General features: G+C 48.7%; 1 protein-coding gene across 1 annotated transcript; it reads right to left on the bottom strand.

The window, feature by feature from the left end:
• Nucleotides 1-12,606: 12,606 nt before the first annotated feature.
• Nucleotides 12,607-19,813, bottom strand: Tmem171 (transmembrane protein 171). Its single transcript, XM_052159872.1, has 3 exons — nt 19,103-19,813; nt 14,622-14,757; nt 12,607-12,813 (listed from the first exon to the last, which is right to left on the bottom strand). The coding sequence occupies exons 1-3, from the start codon at nt 19,737-19,739 to the stop codon at nt 12,615-12,617; spliced, it is 972 nt and encodes a 323-aa protein (XP_052015832.1). The 5' UTR covers nt 19,740-19,813; the 3' UTR covers nt 12,607-12,614.
• Between the last annotated feature and the right edge of the window lie 1,899 nt (nt 19,814-21,712).

The following is a 21,712-nucleotide window of genomic DNA, read 5'->3' as shown; positions in this document are numbered from 1 at the left end:
TCCCCCACAGAGTATTCTTTTGAGACCTCTGTCTGAATGCGAGGCAGCTGGGGGGCCCCACGACTTGCTAAGGAACAGCCTTCCCCGTGTAGCCAACAGCTCATGTGGCTTTGCACACTGCCATCTTTTTTTCATTAACACCATGTTCCAATGAAACCAGAGGACTGGCCAAGATTCTAAAAACACTCGCATGGTGAGTTACTGCCAAAATGCAGTTGATTCAATGGGACCCATGGAGAAAAACTAAAGATTAGGAGCTCACTAGTACTTTCTGCTAGACAAACTTTAAGAGGGAGGGCCCGATATCTCCCTATTGGCTTTGATTGGTATTTGATATCTAGATGGCTACCAGATATACCATTAGAATGGCTTTGCTTGCCAGGCTTTGGTGGTACATGACTGAGGCGGAGGCGGAGGCGGAAAGGCAGCAGCAATGGCAGAGGCAGGTAGATCTCTTTAAGTTTGAGACCAGCCTGGCCTACAAATCAAGTTCCAGATAAACCCTGTCTTGAAAAACAAAACAAAAAAAATTAGACTCTAACTTAGTAAATAACTAATATATAATATATAAATAACTTGTGAGTCAACTAATAAGTAGTTCACAGAAGAGTCAAACAACTTTTAACACTGAAAAAAATGCTTAGTCTCATGACAGAAAATTATATATTAAAACCTCTTGAACTGTGGCTTCTTGATTGTAACACTGACAGAAACTGAATCTATAAAGAAGTAGGCACCACCCCCAGGAACCAAAGCGGTTTAACCAATTCCCACTACAGACTCTGTCTTCCACAGGCAGCCAGGAGGTTCACAAAGCCCACCCCCACAGTGACACACTTCCTCCAACAAGACCACACCTATTCCAACAAAACCACACCTCTTAATAGTGTCACTTCCTATGGGCCAAGCATATTCAAACCACCACAGGCATCTTATAGGATACTTTGTTTTTTAAATCAAGAGTTGGGCTGGAAAGATGGTTTAGTGGTCAAGAGCACTTGTTCCTTTTGCAGAAGACCCAAGTTTGGTTCCCAGCACTCATACAGAGTGACTCACAACCATCCATAACTTGAGTTCCAGGGGATGTAATACCCTATTCTGACTTCTATGGGTACTAGGTACCCACATGCAGGCAAAACATTCCTCCCTGTCTTAGTTAGGGTTTTATTGCTGTGAACAGACCCCATGACCAAGGCAAGTCTTACAAAGCATAGTTAGTTGGGGCTGGCTTATAGGTTCAGAGGTTCAGTCCGTTAACATCAAGGTGCGAACATGGCAGCTTCCTGACAGGCCTGGTGCAGGAGGAGCTGAGAGTTCTACATCTTCATATGAAGGCTGCTAGGACAAGACTTACTTCCAGGCAGCTAGGATGAGGATCTTAAAGCCCACGCCCACAGTGACACATCTACTCCAAAATGGCCACTAATAGTGTCACTCCCTGAGCCAAAATTACAAATCATCACAATACGCATAAAAGAAAATAAGCAAATCTGAAAACAAAACAAGAGTTTAAAAGTAGGAGAAAAGCTGCAAATACAAAGCCAACTCTGCCTTAAATCTAAATGGGAAATGTTAACATCAGCTGTGTTTATAGGAAGTACTGGCTCTATTGACCTGCTGAGCACAGGAGGAGTCTGTATGTCTCCAGATCATAGGCCAGCACTGAAGAGACGGCAGCCTCTGGCTCTGGCGTAGGGGAGGCACAGGGTGCAGCATGGGTAGCACATACCAAAGAGCCAGAGAGTTGTAAAGACGCTATGGAGACATACAAACAGCTCAAAGGACAGACCAAAATTGGAGCTATTTGAACATCCAATTAAGCACAGAGTCAGTTAAAAATAAACCCAATAAATTGGTAGGAGGCAGAGAAATTATGAGGGTGTCATTTGCTCTTATTAAAGAAAGGTACACACAGATTCTTCCATTTGTGCAATGGAGTCAATTGTGTCCCAGTAGAATTCACAGGTTGGGACCTTAGCCTCTATATGGCTGAGGGGGGAGGGTCTGGAAGAGAGGATGATGGGAAATGAGGCCCTAAGGGTGAGGTTGCAATGCTACAGGCTGTGAGAACTTCCCAGAGGAGGAAGCAATTGTCAGGAGTGTGATCACGGAGAAAGTCCACGTAGGACACCGTGAGATGCCAGCTACTGCAGCCATAAGGAGCCAGGACACTAGCCCTGCCAGCCCTGGACCTCAGGCTCAGAGCCTCTGGAGTCATGAGGAAAAAATGCATTTCTGTTGTTTAAGCAAGTCTATGTGTGGGATATCCTGCTTTAGTCTTTATTCCCCAAATCCATCGCTGAAAGTAAGGAATGGATCCTTTATCTTGCCTTTGGGTTGGGGGGCAGTTGAGACTTACCCGTGGCTGAACATCTGTCATGGAACTACCAAATGAGGCTACAGATGGGGCCATTAGGTAAAGTTTTGCTGGGGAACCATGGATCCTGACCTGTCCCAAAATACTTCTCCAAGCTTTGGCCACCACCACCTTAGGATTCAAACGTTTGACGCCCAAGGCGATCCACCTGTGAAGGGGATGAACCAGCAGTCCCGATTCCCCCCTCCCCATATGTCCCATAAGCCCTTTTCTCTCCACCCATTTCCCAACCACCCCCTCCCATTTCTCTGTCCTGGTCCTCCCCTACAATGCTGGATCAAGCCTTTCCAGGGCCCTCTCTTTCCTTCTTCATGGGAATCATTTGATAAGCTAATTGTGTCTTGAGTATTCAGAGCTTCTGGGCTAATTAATATCCATTTATCATTGATTGCATTCCATGAACCACAATCTTTTCAAGCTTCTAGTTCTAACATCCAGTTTCCAGGAACATGAGAAACCATAGACCATATTAGTTAACACTATACACAGATGAGAATACAAGACAATAGACCACTGGTCAGTGTATTAATAAAAAACAAGCTGGCTTTTTAAAAATAAAAAGTTATTTCTGGCCAGTGGGAAGGTTCCATGGGAGAAGATGCTTGCTTCCAAGACTGGCAATCAGAGTTCCACCCATGGGGCCCACGATAGAAGGAGGGAAACAGCTACCACATGTCCTCAGACATCCACACACATGGTGTGGCACAAGAAAATGTACACGCACAAACGCATGCGTGCGTGCACGCACACACACACACACACACACTAAACTAAACTAAAATGTAATTTTAAGACAATTGGTTTTAGTATAGACTATATACGTGACAGCAATGTTGAATCAGTGTTCAGTTCCTTGAATATGATACCTGTGCCACTGGCTTTTTAAGAGAATATCCTTGATTTTTAGAAGACAAATGTATTGGGAATAAAAAATTATGCCAGCAGTTATTCTCAAATGATTCAACATTAAAACACTTCTCAGTTCTCCTGAGACACAGAAACATTAGGAGAGGTTGAGGTAGGAAGGAGAGACTGTGTTAGTTAGCTTGTAATGACTGTGACAAAGCACTGGAGCTAATCTGCCTGAGAAGTGAAAAGGTTTATTTTGGCTTTAGTCTCAGCCCATGGTTGCTGTGCCCTTCCTGTAGAGAACTGAGAGGGGAGAAGCACACCTATTTGTCAGGGACCGAGAATGGGAGAGAGGCTATGGAGTCAAGTGAGGAATCCCTAAAATCAGATTCTGGAGACCAGCATCAGGCTGCAGATCCGAGTTTACTGCCCAGGGCGTAAGCTTATATACAGTGTGAGCCAATCCCAAGCCCCTAAATCCTCAGCCGATTGTGTCTCACCACACCATTACCACGCCCCAATGAAAGCCCTGACAGATGAGGTTACTCAGAAGGAGTAGAGGGGTGGGGGATATGTCTCCTGTTAGGACTTCTGTGAGGATGGAGGAAGCAGCCACCACCCTGGCCTCGGTTCCTGTTTCCTATCTCACTCGTGTCCTGGGAGCCATCTTAGATCTACTGCTGTGTACGGCAGATGAGGACTCTCTGAGGAGTTGCAGGAGGCCGTGCCATCCTACGCTTTCCTTCACAAGGTTGACCTCCACAGGAAAGAGCATGACAGCCGTCCCCTGATGGTCCTGATCCTTCTGTGACTCCATGAGCCTTTGTGTTTGGTGGGAGGGATCCAACAACCGGGGGAGCTTTGCTGGTCTCCCTTCAAGGCCATCAAGAACAACTCCACATGAGATGGTCATGCTGGAAAGACAGGCAGCTTGACCTCCCACGCGTGAAGAATCGCCTATGCAAGATAGCCAGGCAGCAGCAAGAACTCATGGCTACTCCCCTGGCCTCCTACAATGTATTTACAGACAGCAGCCTAAATGTCCCAGAATAAGAGAATGGATCAATGACATTGAAACCTGAAATATCACAAACATAAATATGTGTGTTAAGAAAACAACAGCAACAGCCACAAAAGAAAAATGGTCAAAATTATGTTTAGGGGAAAATATTTAAAGCTGAATAGACTCCCCTCCTCATCCTGGCTGCTAGCCAGTCCCCACAAAGCACAGAGATAACCCCAAAGGAGGGGAGGGCTTCACCCACCAACCTTCCCTACTGTAGTCAGGCTCTGTAGACAGCCTGGCCAGGGTCCTTGTGAATCCCCGCCTTCGACTATCTGTCACTGATCATCTCCCAGCTAGCGAACTGCAGCTTTCCAGAAGGTTCTTCCTTCTCACACAGTCCTCCACAGCCACAGGCCATCCCTTCTGCCCTGCGGGAGGGGCCGCGTGCCGGGGTCATAGCAGACTCTGGCTCCTGGTTTTTCCCACCATCATTGGCTGCTCAAGACATTTCCAGAGCATATGTTAGTAGTTTAGTGAGCTCTCTTCCCAGGCCAGGGACCCCAAAGTGCCTGCCTAGTGGCAAAGGTGTCTTTGGCAGGCTTGTCTTAAGCCCTCGTACTGGGCCTGAAACCTGCTTCTGAGGCCATGGCAGTCACCCTGCCCCTCACAGTGTTCCAGCTCCGTCCAGTCCAACGGGATTCCAGAGAGAAAGTTTCCTAAAGTCAGTAGACTTTTAGAAATCTGGGCTGTGATCCTCATCCCTTTCCAGAAGCAACTGTTGCTGCACCCAGACAGATGATGCGTGATTGGAGAGGTGCGGTTGTCTGCTCACAAAAACTTACAACCTGCATAGCAGTGAGGACCTGCGGAAGGCAGTGCTGTGACCGATACTACTGCATGCCTGGGCCATCTCAGCACCGCAGGGAAATGCACAGGGCTCCCAAAGAGGCTTTAGCACCTCAGGACGGCTTGTCCATGCCATGGAAGGAGGCTTCACCTCAGAGCACTGTGTTCACACCATGGGAGGAGGCTGCCAGGGTCAGAATCCCTGGACAGCAAAGACCATCACAGCAGGAAGGTGGTCCCGCAACTCTACCGTTCTCAGACTCAAAGGAGGAAAGGAGACCTCAGGCCTAAGAAACAGACTCTGCGAGCTGGCTTAGCACCCTGGGTCCTGCCCCACAGCAGCTCTGGAGGGAAAGCACTACTGCCTGGGCAGGGTCTGAAGATATAGAAAGATGCTAAGTTTGAGAAAGAACCAGTCATGCCCAGTCTGGCCTTGGTAGACCCTACACACCACGCTGGTCCCTCATCTGTTTCTCCAGAAAAGAAGCACCCTCCCCTCCCCCTTGGTGAAAACCCCTAAGATGCCACATGCTTCAGCCTGTGCCAAGAGGCAGGACTTGGTGATAAGTTCAAAGCCCTTTAAGGAACTGTCCTGTGAGTACTTTGGCCTGGCACAGGGCAGCTGAGGGAGCTCACCCACCCATCATGGATCTCTAAGCCTCCCACAGTACTACTGCCCAGCCCAGTTTTTTGTTTTTTGTTTTTGGTCTATCACCTTCATCCTAGGGGTCATACTAACACTCCCACACCACATGCTATGAGGAGCCCCACCTCAGCCAAGCTGGTGCTCTGGTGTGGGCTGGAGATCACAGTAGAGAGCCAAGCCACACAAGCTGCCTTTAGCCAGAAAATCTCTCTCAATCTCTTCCCCTCCCCTTCCCCTTCCTCCTGCCCCTCCCCTTCCCCTTCCCCTTCTCCCTCCCATCCCCTTCCCCTTTCTTCCCCTTCCCCTCCCCCCTCTCTCCCCCTCTCCCTCCCCTTCCCCTTCCTCTCCCCCCCTCCTCCCCCCTCTCTTTCTGACACACACACACACACACACACACACACACATAGAAAGAGAGAGAGCACACTAGAACTCCTAATGAGGGTAAGGCTAACCTTCCTCCATTCTCTTCCCCACGTCGCTCCTCCCAGGGAACTAGTGGCAGCATGCTTAATTCTCCAGGAATGTCAGGTATGCAAGCTCAATCCCAGGAGGGCTTCTAGGCATCCATGCATGGTTCCCCTCAGCTCACCTCCTCCTGCCCACCGCCTCCACAGTGTGCTTCCTGACTTCACCCTGCTCACCGCAGCTGTGTGGGAGGCCCGGGATCAGGGATCAGGGTGCAGCTAGCGAAACCCAACCCAAACTCATCTACCTGATTCACCAGGGCCTGGCAGGGACCGGCCGGGAGAAACCCTGCCTCAGAGCTTTCCATGCTGAGTCCTACTTGGGCAACCTCAAGCTGTTTACATTTGAATCCAGTGATGTTCTCCATCTCCACCTTGACAAGCCCACTTGGCCTCATAAGAGACACAGAAAGATGAAACCACACCTTCCATAGTAGAGGAGCCCAGGATTTCCTGCCTGGGAAGCTGGAACACCACTGGAGGCCAGCTCTGACCCCACAGACCTTCCCTCAAGGCTCCTCAGTACCCGCTGGGAAATGTAAGCCGGACTACCGGAAGTCGGAGAAGACAGGAGCTGGTTCTCCAGACGTTCGTTGTCTCTGCTGTTCTAAGAAGCTGTCTCCAGCGTTTCTTAGCTGATGAACACGGCTTGCACTCACTGGATGCAGGGACTGTGCACGTCTAGCAGCTGTTCTAGGTGGTTCTTGTTCTCCCGGAAGCTGGGAACACAATGGGCAGGCTGCTTCTGCTTTAGTCCTGAGAGTACTCGTCTCCTGTTCTCCCTTTCCAAGGTCCACTCTAGAATGACAATCCCCCCCCCCCGAAGAGAGAGGCGCCCAGGGCCTGAGCCCCCTGTGCAACACCCACACAGCTAGTTCACACTCACAGGGAGACATCAAGGGGCCACCATAGTGCTTCCCGACCCTTTCACCATGCTACTCCAAACGCTGAGGTAGAGATCGAGAGTGCCTCGCTCGCCCGGGACTCTCACCCTCTGCACTCCTGCTTCCCCCAGTTTCTCCCATACTTCCTCACTCAGGTGTAGAAATACCAAAAAGAATTACTACCTAAAACTTATTTCAACTTTTGCAAACTTGGTTGCCTGGGGTCCTCTTCAGCAGTCCCAGGACCTCACAAGAGGTTTCTACAGAGGAAGCATGGTGGCACTTTCCACCATGAGAGAGTCATGAGGATCACCCCACCGAATTATCAGACCTTGTAATTTTTTGTAATGTGACCACCCAGCATCATAAACACCAAGTCTGGAGCAAGATCCATGTGTTATTCAGTTTTCACTATTTAACAAAATACCAGAGGCAGGTTACCTCAGAATGAACAGAAGTGTATTTCGTTCACAGTCTGGGAGAGTAAGTGTAACACACACAGGCTCTAGTGAAGGCTCCTGCTGATTTCATCATGACAGGGGTCGCCTATGGTTTTCTCTGTGTGTCTAGGTCTGGTCTCTGTCCCTCTTCCTAGAAAGCCACCAAAATTCAATCATGGGGGTCCACCCTGATGTGATTAAATCTAGTACCTTCCCAAGGCCTGGTCTCCACACATTTTGAAGGTAAAGTAAGTTTTTACCCTAGAATAAATATATAAATCATATATATTTGATTGATTGATTGATTGATTGGCGGGTTTGCGAGTATTCTCTCCTGCACATGAGTGGAATTCAGAGAACAGCCCTTAGAAGCTGGCTTTCTACCTCTACCATGCAGACCAGGGGATTGAACTCAGGTCCTAACCCAGCTGCAGACCCCCTTTACCCACTGATCCATCTTGCCAGTCCCAGTCTCTACCTCCTAGTGCCATTAGCCATGACTTACTGAAGCAAACTCTTGATGGAGTTTGGAAGGCAAACCATAGAACAGAGCTTGTGCAGCAAGCGGTGTTTGGAATTCAAAATCACGTAGCCGTAGACAAGGACTTGTCCCTTCTGACAGACTTATTCTAGCTCTAAAATGGTCCTGATAGCACAGTGCCCCGCCCCCGGCTCTGTGACCTACAGCGTGCAGCCTCTCTTGGGCTCTTCAGCAGACGTCCCGTGCCACTGGCACTGCCAACGTGCTGGAGTCTCTACCTGCAGCCCGGTTTCACCTCACAGCTTCCCACAGTGCCCTCTTGGGCCCCTTTACAGGTATCCCCACCCCACCACGCAGTGTCTGGCTCAGTTGCACTCTGAAACGGTGGAGCAGGCCTCCCTGAGCCCCTCAAGCCTGTATCTTCCACACCTCCAGAAAAGCAGCACATGGACCATGGTGCTGAGTTCTGCCACCAGCTTGGGGTGGAGGCTCTAAGGCGCGATTTCACCCTCAGGACACTTCCCATTTTCCCAGGGCAGTATAGGAGACTCTTCTATGATAGTGTCGATCGACTGATTTCTTGGTTACAGCTGCTTCTTCCTCCCCAGCCTGAATACCATCCTGCCTTGAAATGTCCAGACAAATCAATCCATCATCTTTAAATTCATCTTTGTTCAAGTTCTTAGGACAGGAGCAAAATGAAGCCAGATTCTTGGCCAAAATTTTAGGAATCACCGGTTCAGGTTCCTCAAGGCAACAGCCACACTTCTCAATATTAACTACTGTCATGGTTTCTTTTTTTTTTTTTCTATATTCTTTGTTTATATTCCAAATGCTTTCCCCTTTCCCGGTTCCCCCCTCCCATATGTTCCATAGGCCCTTTTCTCTCCACCCATTCCCCAATCACCCCCCTCCCTTTTCTCTGTCCTGGTACTCCCCTACAATGGTGGATCAAGCCTTTCCAGGATCAGGACCCTCTCCTTCCTTCTTCATGGGAGTCATTTGATATGCTAACTGTGTCTTGTGTATTCAGAGCTTCTGGGCTAATTAATATCCACTTATCGGTGATTGCATTCCATGTGTTTTCTTTTGTGATTGGTTTACCTCACTTAGGATGATATTTTCCAGTCCCAACCATGTGCCTAAGAATTTCATGAATTCATTGTTTCTAATTGCTGAGTAGTACTCCATTGTGTATATATACCACATTTTCTGTATCCATTCCTCCATTGAGGGACATCTGGGTTCTTTCCAGCTTCTGGTTATTATAAATAAGGCTGCTATGAACATAGTGGAGCATGTGTCCTTCTTGCATGCTGGGGAATCCTCTGGGATTCCTCTGAATCCACTGCTCTGTTCATTCTCCTTTTCATTCCATTCACAGCCCAGCCCAGGAACTGACACTATCCACACTCAGGGTGAGTTTTCTAACCGCGATTGGCCCAGTTAAGACAATCTCTCACAGACATGCCCACAAGCCAAGCTAAGCTAGATAATCCACTATTGAGACTCCCTTCCCAGGTGACTCCAGATCCTGCTAAGTTGACAGCTGAAACCAACCACCACAGGACTCAACAGCGTTAGTCATTAGGGAAACACAAATCAAATCTACAGTGAAATACTATGGTATATCATGTGTTGGAGATTGGTGCTGATGCTTTGAATCTGTGTTCAGACACAGAAAGTCCTGATCCCCAATTGGTTTTTGATCTATCAATAAAGATGTCAGCGGCCAAATGGCTGGGCACGGGGCGGGACACTGAGAGTGTTGAGGGTAGGATACAGGGAGAATCTGGAGACTCTGGAAGGAGAAGAGGATGCAGTAGCTGCAGGAGAAAAAGCCAGCCAGTCATGTGAGTTCTGAAGGAAGTGGGCCCTGGACCTGCGGTGGCAGGGGAAAGTTTAGGAGTGTGCGTGTGTGTGTGTGTGTGTGTGTGTGTGTGTGTGTGTGTGTGTGTATTCCGTTCATGGATCCCAGCTAGCTCCTGGGCAGGTGTGCATATGCAACCAGCCAGGAGCACAAAGCGGTATAGCCAAAACTCACTATAACACTCATGTTGGAAAAAGTTGCAGTCTATTTAAAAAAAAAAAAAAGGAAAACAAGTGTTGGTGAGGATATAGGAAACCTTGAATTCTCATACCTTGCTAGTAGTAGGGTGATGTGATATGTCAGTGGATAGATGGATAAATATACTGTGGTATATCCATATGGTGAAATATTACTTGACCATAAAAAAGGAATGGAGTGGTGATATATGCTACCACATGGATGGCCCTCAAAATGTACTAAACAAAAGACATCCAGCATAAAAGGCTGTATTGTGTGATCCCACTTCTATGAAATAGCCAAAGCTGGTAAATCCAGAGCGGCAGAAAGCAGATGGGGGTTTGTGAGGAGCTGGGAGCAAGAATATGGAAGGAGGAAATAGGGATTGATTGCTTCATGAGTGTGGGCCTTTGTCTCGGGAGAAGGAAGTGGTGATTAGAGTGTGAGATGTGACCCAGTCCTAATGAGCTTTCCCTTTAAAATGGCTCACTTAGACTGGGCATGTGGTTCATTGCTAGAGCATTTGCACACCGTGCACCAGGCGCAGGGTTCAATCCATAGCACCAGAAGTAAATCATCACCACCACCATCACCACCATCACCACCACTATCATCATCATCATCATCATCATCAAAATTGAAACCCTGAGTATGCTCTCAGAGTTTGTTCACCCACTGAGACCCTGACAAAGATGTGTCCTTCACTCACCCTGACAAAGATATGTCCTTCTGATGAATGAAAAACAGAAATAAAACAGGAAGGATGTGGCTACTCCTAGGTATGGAGGAGGCAAAGGCTTATTGCGGACCAAAGGGAGAGCATAGTCAGAGGCAGGGACACCGGGCAAAGTCCAGAGTGAAGATGAGGCTGAGCCGGTCCATGGGGCCTGGGGGCGGGAAGGACGAGCTAGGAGGGTAAAGGGTAGACACATGGATAGGAAATCAAAATGGCAGGACGATGTCGGGAAGGGCCTCTGGAGAGCACCCAGCCCCTGGGCTGGAAAGTTGAGGGCAGAGGGCAGAGTATGCCAGCCATGCCCTGTAACAGGCAGGGACTGGATTCTGGGAGAGCCTGGCAGCCAGGCCTACTTTGATATGTTAAAGAGTCACTTCGGCCACTTGTCGGTGTGTTTGTGATGCGGTGTGTTTGTGATGCGGTGTGTTTGTGATGCGGTGTGTTTGTGATGCGGTGTGTTTGTGATGCGGTGTGTTTGTCCTCCCTCTGCCATCCGAGTTCTGCAGTAACAAGCTCACAGGAGCCTCTGCTGGGTGGCGGTCATAGCCTCTGGCTTCACTGCCCATGCTACTGAAGGCCACAGAGCTGACGGGTCAGAACAAACCTCCGCGACCACAAGGTCAGACTCACTCCCGGTCGTTCCTAACCTTTTGCTTAGCTTTACAACCATATAAAAGCAAAGCCCTCGGTCACAAAATCCAATGCTGAGCCGTTAAACAGGCTCCGGGTTATAAATGAAGACTCGTAACTGGAGTAATTCTACCTAGAAGTCTCAGCTTGGCCATTTAAAACAATAACCACAGAAGGAAGTGGTGATAATGTATGCTTTGTTCTACTTTTAAAATGTGAATAATTAACTTTTCAGGAGGAAAAACAAAACACAGAGTTTTAAGAGCCGTTCAGTCTAATAAATGTCCAATTTAAAACACAGATTACAACTTCAGGCCCAAAAAGCCACCCTGATTTATCACAGCGGCAATTCACAGGTGACCCGTCAGTAAGGCAGACAAACTGCCCAGGCCCATTCCCCTGCCCCCCCTCATCAGACGGTTGACTGCTAGATAACACCAAGGCTTTCGGGGTTTGTAGTTTATAGAAAAGGCACGTGTGTGAGTGCAAGCACACAGACAGACAGACAGGCAGGCAGACAGAGCAGGGCATGGTAGCCTATAATCCCAGAACTCTGAAGGCTGAGGGGTGAGAAGAACAAGTTCAAAGCTAGCCTGGGCAACATAGCAAAATCCTGTTTCAAAAATAAAGCAGAACAGAGCCTCCAAGGAAATCACACACCAGGAAATCACACACCAGTTTACTCAGAGGCCTCCGTGTGCTGTGAGGTCTTGAGGCTCCTAAAGCAGGGAGAGGATATGGAAAAGGGGGAGAGGAAAGGGCTGAGGAGGAGGAGGAGATACACACACACACACACACACACACACACACACACACACACACACGAGCTTCTTCATTAGAAGGCCTGTGACCTTGAAGACATCCTTTAGTTTCTCTGAGCCTCTGGTTCCTTATCCACCAGTACAAACAAGGCCACCAGCTCCTAGCATTGTAGGCCTCAAGAGGCAAATCCTGGAGGTGCCTGGCAGGATCATGCCACACCTCCCACTACTGACCCACAGAGTAGTAAGGTCTAACCTGAAATACCTCCCCTAAGGTCCGATGCACAGACCGTAAGGTCTAACCTTACTAGTGCTCACTTCCTTTTGATGCTACAGCCGAAAAATGGGAATACAGCCAATGTCGTTATGGTTTTTTATTAAAAAAAAAACAAATTAAATAAAAATAGCAATCCATGATGTATATAAAACTGTGCTTGAGTCCGTAGCTCATGGTGGGGAGGGTTCAGAAGGTGCAGCCGGGGGTGTGGCTGGGGCCGTTTCTTTTTCTTCGTATCTAGGGGGCAGGTCCAATGGGAGGGGTCCAGTGTGAGGATTCACAGAGGGTGAACCAGGCCCAGAAATGGTGTATATGAGCTCCCGTTCTCTCTCAGAGGCTGCTCCCTGGTTCTCAGGAGCTGGGGTTCTGCTGGAAAGAGAGCAAGATCGTGAGGGGATCCGATGAAAGTGTGTCAGCCCCTGAGCGCTGGGCTTGTCTGAGTGTCAGGCTCCCGGGAACCTTGGCCCAGGCTAGGAGCTGCCTCCTGTATTTTCCTTTGTTGTCACTGCTGTTGTTGGGACAGGTTCTCTCTATGTGGTCCCGGCTGGCCTAGAACTCACAGACATCTCTGCCCACCTCGGCCTCCTGAGTGCTGGGATTAAAGTTGTGTGCCTCCACACCTGCCTATTCTGTTTTAGAGATCTGTTCTCCTTCCTTTCCTCATATTTTTTTCTTTTTAAAACTCTGTGTGGGACATGGGTGGGGGATGGGGGTGTATCATGGGGCACGCGTGGAGATTAGAGAACAGCTTTCAGGAGTTGGTTCTTCTACTATGTAGGGCCCGAGGACTGAGCTTAGGTCGTTGGCTTGGCAGCAGACACTTGGGCCCAGTGAGCATCTTTCCAGACCCTTATCCCTCATGTTTCCTAGAACTGGCTGAAACCTTAAGACAGCCTTGTTCTTGCTGTTGCTGCCTTTGTCAATGAAAAGGCTCTACGAGGAAAGGTTCACACATCATATGTGCTAGCACTGGAGCACACAGTCACTGTCTTCTAAGGGAGATACAAGAAGGTGTGTGAACATATGCAAACAGATAATTAAAACCCTAAACTAAAAGCTTGATGGGAACACTGGTCGCTGGAGAGGCTCCAACGGCAGGGGGACTAAAGTTTCAATTCTACTCTGCTGCTTTCTCAGAGGACAATCTTCAATACACAATTCACCGCTCCTGAGTCTCTGTCACTTTATAATATTCTGATGAGGGCACCACCTCCCACCTAGGGTGACCGTGAAAAATCAGAAAATAACACAAGCAAAGCCAGACCCAGATGTACACTACACTACAGCAGCTGCAACAGGGACTTGTTTGAAGCCTCTAGGCATTGGTTTTAAGTTTTAAGGGAAGTGCGTGCATTCATTATTAAATGCCTGTCCCCAATTGTCTGGTCTTTCTCAAGCTGCACCAACCTGTGCATTTAACACCCTGGTCCCCAGCTCTCTGGGGAACACTCACGAGCCCGCTCTGTCCTCTGCCCTCCTCCTTCCCACTCTCATTAGAGGACCTCTCCGCCTACTTTTGTAGCAATCAGGGAAAACTTCATGCTCTTCTAGCACCTTGAGGAAGGACTTATGTCCCCTGGCCCCTTCACCAGGCTGAACACCTACTCTATTTGGGGCTCTCTTTGATTTCCTAGGGAGGAGCTCTTGAGTGATAGCAGCTATGGGCACCAAGGCCCTAGGGTCTAACTTCTCTAAGATAGCCAGGGCTACACAGAGAAGCCGTGTCTCAGGTAGTTGTCTGCATCTCTCTCTCTCCAATGTTCTTCAAAGGCCCTGGGGCAGCTAAACGAGGAAGAACGGTCCAGCTGGGCCAGGCCAAAGCCTCCTCCATTAGAATACTGAACTCCTGAACATGTTGAAGGTCCTCTGGGGCCCTGAACCTCTGCTATTGGAAGCATCGGCACTCCTGGAGCAGAGGCCTCCAGCCTTCGTTGCAGCTCCCAGCGGAGAGTGAACAGATGGGTAGCTACAGGACTAATGGAGATGTGCTGAGGTTTGCTGCAATCGCTCATCGCTCAGCCTTAGAGCTGCCCAAGGTTTCCTGGCTGAGTGTGAGCGGCAAGGCAGGTTCTCTGACATGCCACACCCAAGCCTTAAAAGCCGCACTGGCCTGGATTCAGGCCTAGGCCTGGAATGACTACGCATGCCCACTGGTGACAGCCAAAGGGAAGTCTTACCTGTAGTTAAAAAGGCTGGAATAGGAAGGTGGGTTTTCAATCCGGTGCAGGCTGTTAGCCCCAGGAGAGGATGCCACTGCAGAAGACTCAGGAAAGTAAGGTGGTGGAGGGGGCGGGAATATTATCACCGAGTCACCTGGAGAAACACACAGCCACAAATTAGAAAACAAAACAAAGCAAAACACGTTTAATAACGTCCATCTTGCTGCCCCCATAAAAGGCCGAAACACCCTTGAGTGCGCTGAGATGTAGAAGTGGGCCTGTGGCAGTTCCACGTCAAATAAAACAGGCTGTGGTTGGGAAGAGACTGCTGGCTAACCGGTGCTTCTGTTTGGGATGATGGGAAGGTTCTGGAAGCTGATGGTGATGATAGTGTTACAATATTTTGACTATATTTAATAATGTTACATTGTCATTTTTGTTGCTCTGTTTTTGTTTTGAGACAGGGTTTCTCCGTGTAGCCTTGGCTATCTTAGAAGTTACTCTAAAGACCAGGCTGGTCTTAAACTGTGAGATCCGCCTGCCTCTGCTTCCTGAGTACCGGGATTAAAGGCGTGCACTACCAACTGGCACACTGAATAAAACAGTTAAAATAGGGCTGGGTGTGGGGAGGAACGGGGATGGCTCAGTCAGTAGAGTGCTAGCCTCAGAAACAGGAGGACCTGGGTTCAAACCAATCCCCGCACCCAAGTAAGACACAGGGCAGATGGTGTGTGCCTGTAATTCCAGCTCTGTGGCAGTAGAAATGGGAGGATTCTTGGGGTTTGTAGCTAGGCGATCTAGCCAAATCAGCAAATCTTTGGTTGCAGTAGGAATCCTGGTCTCAAAAAATAAGGTGCGTAGTGACTGAGAAACATACCCAACATCAACTTCTCGCCCAAATGTGCACATGTAGACACACAGAACACAAAAATACACTCAGATTAAAAACCGTTAAATGAGGCTGGAGAGATGGCTCAGCGGTTAAGAGCACTGACTGCTCTTCTGAAGTTCCTGAGTTCAAATCCCAACAAGCATATGGTGACACATAACTACTATCCATAACGAGATCTGACTCCCTCTTCTGGAGTGTCTGAAGACAGCTACAGTATACTTACATATAACAATAAAAACAGTTAAATGAGTAAGTTTTGTGTTGTTTTGTTTGAGACAGGGTCTCGATACGTAGCCCTGGCTGCCCTAGAGCTGGCTGGCTATGCAGACAAGGCTCGTCTCAGACTCACAGAGATCCACCTCCCTCTGCCTCTCGAGTGCTGGGGATAAAATATGTGGGATTAGAAACCACCACACCTGGTCCTAAACTAGTAAATTTTGTGGTTCAAACAGGTCACCACATTTTTTAAACAAGCCAGTCTATAATTCAGAGCCCTGAGTTCTCCCGAGGCAATATAGGCTTAGCCTCTAACAAGCACGACTCAACTAAAGCATCTGTGAGAGTCAATAGCACGCTTCCGCAGATTCCCAGGGGTGTCTTCTACTGAGAAAGCTCTTCTTGCATTCTTGTGAGAGTCTTAATTCATCAAAAGCCAGCTGCTGGATAAAGTGCAGAGTTGCTCAAATACAGTGCACAGGGCGTATTGCCACACCGAGCCCCTCCTCCACCCCAGATGCATGGGTGTGGTCAAACGGAAAGTTCGGGTTTGTATTTGCTCACTCTGAACAGAGCCCCTGTATTCCAAGGAAGAGGGACAAAAAACCAGAAACAAGCTCCAATTTGTCCCTGGATTCCAACCCCTTAGAATTCCGGCTTATGGCGCCATGACTGCAACCCAGAATGTTGGAGACAGGGAGCTGGACTTCTAACATAGGACTGGGGAAGGAAGGACTCTGAGAGGCCGGCCCCACCCGGTGACAGTGGCAGGAAGATGTAGGAAAGAGAACTCTACTTCCTTGTAGGGAGGGGACCAGTTCACACCAGTGGCAGGCGGAGCTTTTAAAAACCATTTGCTGGGGACCAAGCCAGCGTGGCCCCAAGCAACTCAGAATTCTCTGGCCTCACCTCCTTCAGCTGTCAGCTGCAGCTGGACGGCACCTGCCATGGAGGACAAAAGGGACAGGAAGTGCCACTTGTGCCCAGTGTTTAAGCAAACTGTCCAGCCTCCAACACCTGGAGAAGGTGCCTTCATCTCTATCACCAGCTAAGGGCATTTATTTGCCTGATGAAGAAATACTTCCAACTGGTGCTCTCTGCACCTGACCCGCCTCAGCCATCCCCCAGAGGCCACAGAGATGCCCAGAAAATGAGTGAATCCATGAAACCCTGCTCTCCTGCACGGAGATGTCCGGTGGACCCTAACCTATTCATCACGGATTGAAACATGGCAGACTGGAGAGGCTCTCATTGAATTCATCTAGTTGTTAGATAGGGATGGCTGCCGAGCTGGCTCATGGGTTAGGAGCACGTCCTGCTCTTCTGTCTGAGGCTCCAAGGTCAGCACCAATCAGGCGCCTCACAACTGCTTATAACTCCAGTTCTAGGGGATTCACCCTGTTCTGGTCTCTGGGTGTGCATGACCCTAAATACACGTACACTTACTTAAAATGAAATACATCTTATCTGGGAAGAGTAGCACAGGCCTTTAATCCAAGCACTCAGGAGGCAGAGGCAGGCAGATCTCTGTGAATTTGAGGCCAACCTGGTCTACAAAGTGAGTTCTGGGACACCCAGAGCTTCAGAGGGAGACTGTGTCTCAAGCAAACAAACAAAAACAATAAATGAATAAATAAATCTTATTTAAAGAAAGAAGCTCATAGGAGGTCTAGCGAATTGAACACTCACTTTAACTGTGTACTATCATGTAGAGGGCCTGTAAAGTGAGCCCACAGGGCATCACGTGACATGCTTTCACTGAAAACAGGCCTCTTGATGCCCGCTCACGCGTCCAAGATATAGCACTGAACATGTCTATAATGGAACCGCGTGGAAACCTTTCGACCTTCTTCCGCAACCTCGAGGAGAGAAGAGAGCTCAAGAAGTCAGGGATTCACGGGTGGGATGGACACCGAGGGAAAGTAAAAGGTGAGTTTTAAAATTTGCAACTTAGAACAAGGGTTCACGTTCAGGAGCAGCGCCCTGGCTCTGCTCCCAGCTTGCACCAGATTCCAGGAACCTGCTGATGGCGAAGTCCCCTTCTGGTAAACCCCAAGAACACATCTCAAAATACTCCCAGCCCTCTGGAGGAGCACCTATCTCTGAAGCATTCATTTACCTGAGAGTTAAGCATACATAGAAAATAACACATAACACTGGGGGAGCTCTCCTCGTGTCTCCCGGAGCGCCTTCTAAGAACACCCGTGACTAGTGAAATCTAATGCCATCTGTGAGTGCTGGGGCAGGCCCTCTGCACGAGGTAGGCTGTATGAGGCTGCTCATCTGGCTAGTTGTTCCCTGCCTCTTGCTCATTTGTAGCCTTGGGCCCCTGTTTCTTCCCGTCTCACATGGAGCTGGTAAGTCTGCCTTGATGGGTCGTGCTAAGCATGGCTGACTCTCAGACAGGAAGCTCTTTAACCCTAGAGTAGCGTTTGGCACAGGATTAGATCCTCTGTGAGCGGTAGCTTGTATGAGACTTGCGTTGTCACTATAAACATTTATGGACACAGGTAAGGGAACCAGAGAGTTTGCTCAAGTTTAGACAGTGCGTTCTACAAACTCATCTGCTCTTCCCCTCAAGCCTGCTACCTCGGGAGTCCAGAGGCCCAGTGAACTCATTCCCTCCATCCACCGCCAGTGAAGGGGCCAGAGGATGTCCCAACATGAGATGGGTCTCATCTATTTGTCCCTTCTCTGTACCTCCACACTTTCAAGCTCAGGAAGCCTCATTATCCAAGCCTTCTGTGTCTGAAGGTGACAGGCAGTGAGGGAACCCCAACAGTGTCCCCTAACTGAAACCGATGCTGCATCCCAGCATGAGAAGAGTTGGGGAAACGGGAGTCACATGGTTGCTCCCTAAGATAACAGAAGGCCCCAAGGCTGCCTCCATCTCAGTCAGGGTCATTACTCACTGGCTTGATGCTTCTGCTAAGTGATATAATGCTGCTGAAGAAAGAAGAATTCCCACAGGGCACACCAAGACAGGGATGGCAATGTGTGTGTGTGTGTGTGTGTGTGTGTGTGTGTGTGTGCTAAATGATAGTGATACTGGGGAGAGATGAATTCCCACAGGGCATACTAAGGCAGAGATGGCAGTGTGTGTGTGTGTGTGTGTGTGTGTGTGTGTGCTAAATGATAGTGATGCTGGGGAGAGAAGAATTCCTACAGGACACACTAAGGCAGAGATGGCAGTGTGTGTGTGTGTGTGTGTGTGTGTGTGTGTAGTGGTGGTAGTGACAGGGTACCTGTGTGCTCAAATGAGTGCATATGTATGAGACAGAGAGGAGTTGAGAAAAGGAACCCATACCAGACCTAGGGAAGCCTGGTTAAGTCTTGAAGCAACATCCACTGGAACTCGAGAAAGTGCACACATGACAAAACAGACACTTACCTACAGTGATGTGGACAGGCTCCGTACTGTGCGTGCGTCCACCTTCGATTTCAGAGGTGTCTCGGCTTGAACTCAAGTTGTTTTTCTTCTTAACATGGGCCACCACAAAGAAACACAACCCCACAAGCACAACCAAGGGCCCCATGATCTGCAGAGAGAGGAAGCCGCACATCTGGCCTTCTCCCTCTTCTGCGCTTGTCTCGTTCAGCGGCTCCTGTGCCCAGTCTGAGCTGCATCCTGGCACCCAAATGCCCAGTATGCTAATGAGCATGCCACTGGCCAGAAACAAGAACCCAAAGATGAGACACTGGGCAAACTGGCGGCTCTCTCCACAGAATAAGGACTGGTCAGGGTCCCGGAGGCCTTGCCGCTGTCGCTCCCGCAGGTGCAGGCGTGCCCGGGACCGGGCCAGAATCACAGCCCCTAGCCCCATCACTGCACACGAAGGCCCAGCAATCTTTAGCACCATGCTGCAGTGTGAGAGGGGCTTATATTGGCATGCCTGGTACCCGAAGATGGAGAGCAGGACCCCTACACACAACAGAACTGCACCGAAGACAAAGAGGAAGAAAATGAGCTTGCTGACGTGCCGGTCCCTCTGGTCTCCATCTGCCTCAGCAGTTCCTACAGACGACATGGCCAGAAAAGAAAAGGCCTCCTTGTTGTTCCCCGACGTGAAGGAGAAATGAGTTTCCTTCCCTCCAGCAGTTGCAGGCTCTGCAAGCAATAATAAATGCAAAATTACCATGAGCACAGGTATGTCTGACCAGCTCTGATCTCTTGCTGGCAATTGCAGAAATCACAGAGGGGTGACCTGTCAGGAGGCGGAACTCCGTGCAACTGGTCTACTGTAGAACAATGACTTAGCCTGTGAGTCAGGTGAACTGGCATTCAAAGACTCCCAAATGTGTTATTTTATGAATATATCACCAAAAAAAGGAAATTCAATCACCATGCTTCTGAGATAAGAAAAAAATTTAAAAAAATAAATAAAATGACTGGCTGTGTGGGTGTGGCTTTTCCTGACCTGAGTCCTACAAACTCATTTCTCCAGGCAAAAAAGAAAGAGAGAGAGAGAGAGAGAGAGAGAGAGAGAGAGAGAGAGAGAGAGAACGAAAGAAAGAAAGAAAGAAAGAAAGAAAGAAAGAAAGAAAGAAAGAAAGAAAGAAAGAAAGAAAAAAGAAAAAGATGGCAGATAAGGGCACAGCAACAGGAATAGTTTCTGATATACAACTGCCTAGTATGGTGTCAGAACTGCTCTGAGTATGCAAAATTTTGTCCAATAACTAGCATCCCACTTCCTATTTAAGACCCCAGCATCTTTTCATTTCATATTGTAAGGCTACCTCGCCACACGACCCAATGTCAGCAGTCCCAATAAAACAAAAAGGTGACTCCGAAACACAGAGGGTCTGTGGACTTTAACGTTAATTCTGTCAAAATGTGATCCTTGAGTTTTCAAGAAGCAAACTCTGACTGAGGCTGCCCGGTCACCCCGCCCCCACTGGCAGCTCAGTTTCAGGACACTGGCATGAGTTGAGAGGATCTGGCCAGACAGGTGAAGTCCAGCCCCATCGCCAAGGTAGACAATGCCCTCAGGTAGGCGGACAGGGTACGGCAGGCGGCCATCAGTCACCCTCCTCCACAGTGCTACCTCCTCCACAGAGGCTTAGACACGGTGAGCAGCAAGAAGCTACAAAACACAGAAGGCTAACAAAACTTCCTGGGAAGGCAGAAGTGGAACCAACTGGAAAAGCACCTTCCACAAGGCCACAAGGTCATGGTGACACACACCTTTAACAGGAGACGGAGATAGGAGGATCTCTAAGTTCAAGACCAGCCTGATTTACAGAGTGAGTTCTAGGAAAGCCAGAGCTACATAATGGAGAGACCCTGTCTCATAATAAAGCAAAAGCAAAAGAGTATTATATCCTAACCTCAGCAAGCGCGGTTAAAGGGCAGGCTGGTTCACAGGGCACTGATCTTTGAGCCACTGATCTGGTGACAGTATGGGACCTTACTGTAGCACTCACGAGCACAATCCAAAGTCAGGAAGGACATAATCAAACACAGGAAACTTTCAAACATACTCTGCCATTCACATTCATGATCATATGAAGGAGTTCATGGCTCCAAGGCCAAGATCATCTTGCAGGGCTCATGAGTGACGGAAGGAGACAGCTGGTGCTGACACCCCAGGAAGTGCTTTCCCAGGAAAAGTGTGATAGAATCAGAAGGAAGTGGAGAAAAGAGGAAGCAGAGGAGTGAAGGGCTCTTTTCTCTCAAACTTGCAAAAGCCACATTCCATGGAGATCCTAAGAAGGAAGATTTAAAGCATCCCCCTAATTTAAAACACACCTTCCCCTGAATCACATAACCCCACCTCTGCTTTTCCAGATAAGGGCCACCCGCCTGAGTTCTGTTAGGAACTCACTGTTGTCTTGGTGTCTTCGCTTCGCAGCCAATCTCCGGGCCTCAGCTCTTTTAAGGCAAATTCTCAAACACCAACACGACAAACAGAGGAAGCACCAAACTAGGTTTGTACTTCCTTTCACTCCAGGACACCCACTAGCACATATGTTAGTCCTTGATTCAAACTAAGGTGAGAAT

This window comes from Apodemus sylvaticus, chromosome 16, assembly GCF_947179515.1.
Source record: "Apodemus sylvaticus chromosome 16, mApoSyl1.1, whole genome shotgun sequence".
NCBI classification, from domain to species: Eukaryota; Metazoa; Chordata; class Mammalia; order Rodentia; family Muridae; genus Apodemus; species Apodemus sylvaticus.
Note: the sequence above shows the minus strand (reverse complement) of the source record. Positions and strands in the feature narration are given on the sequence as shown.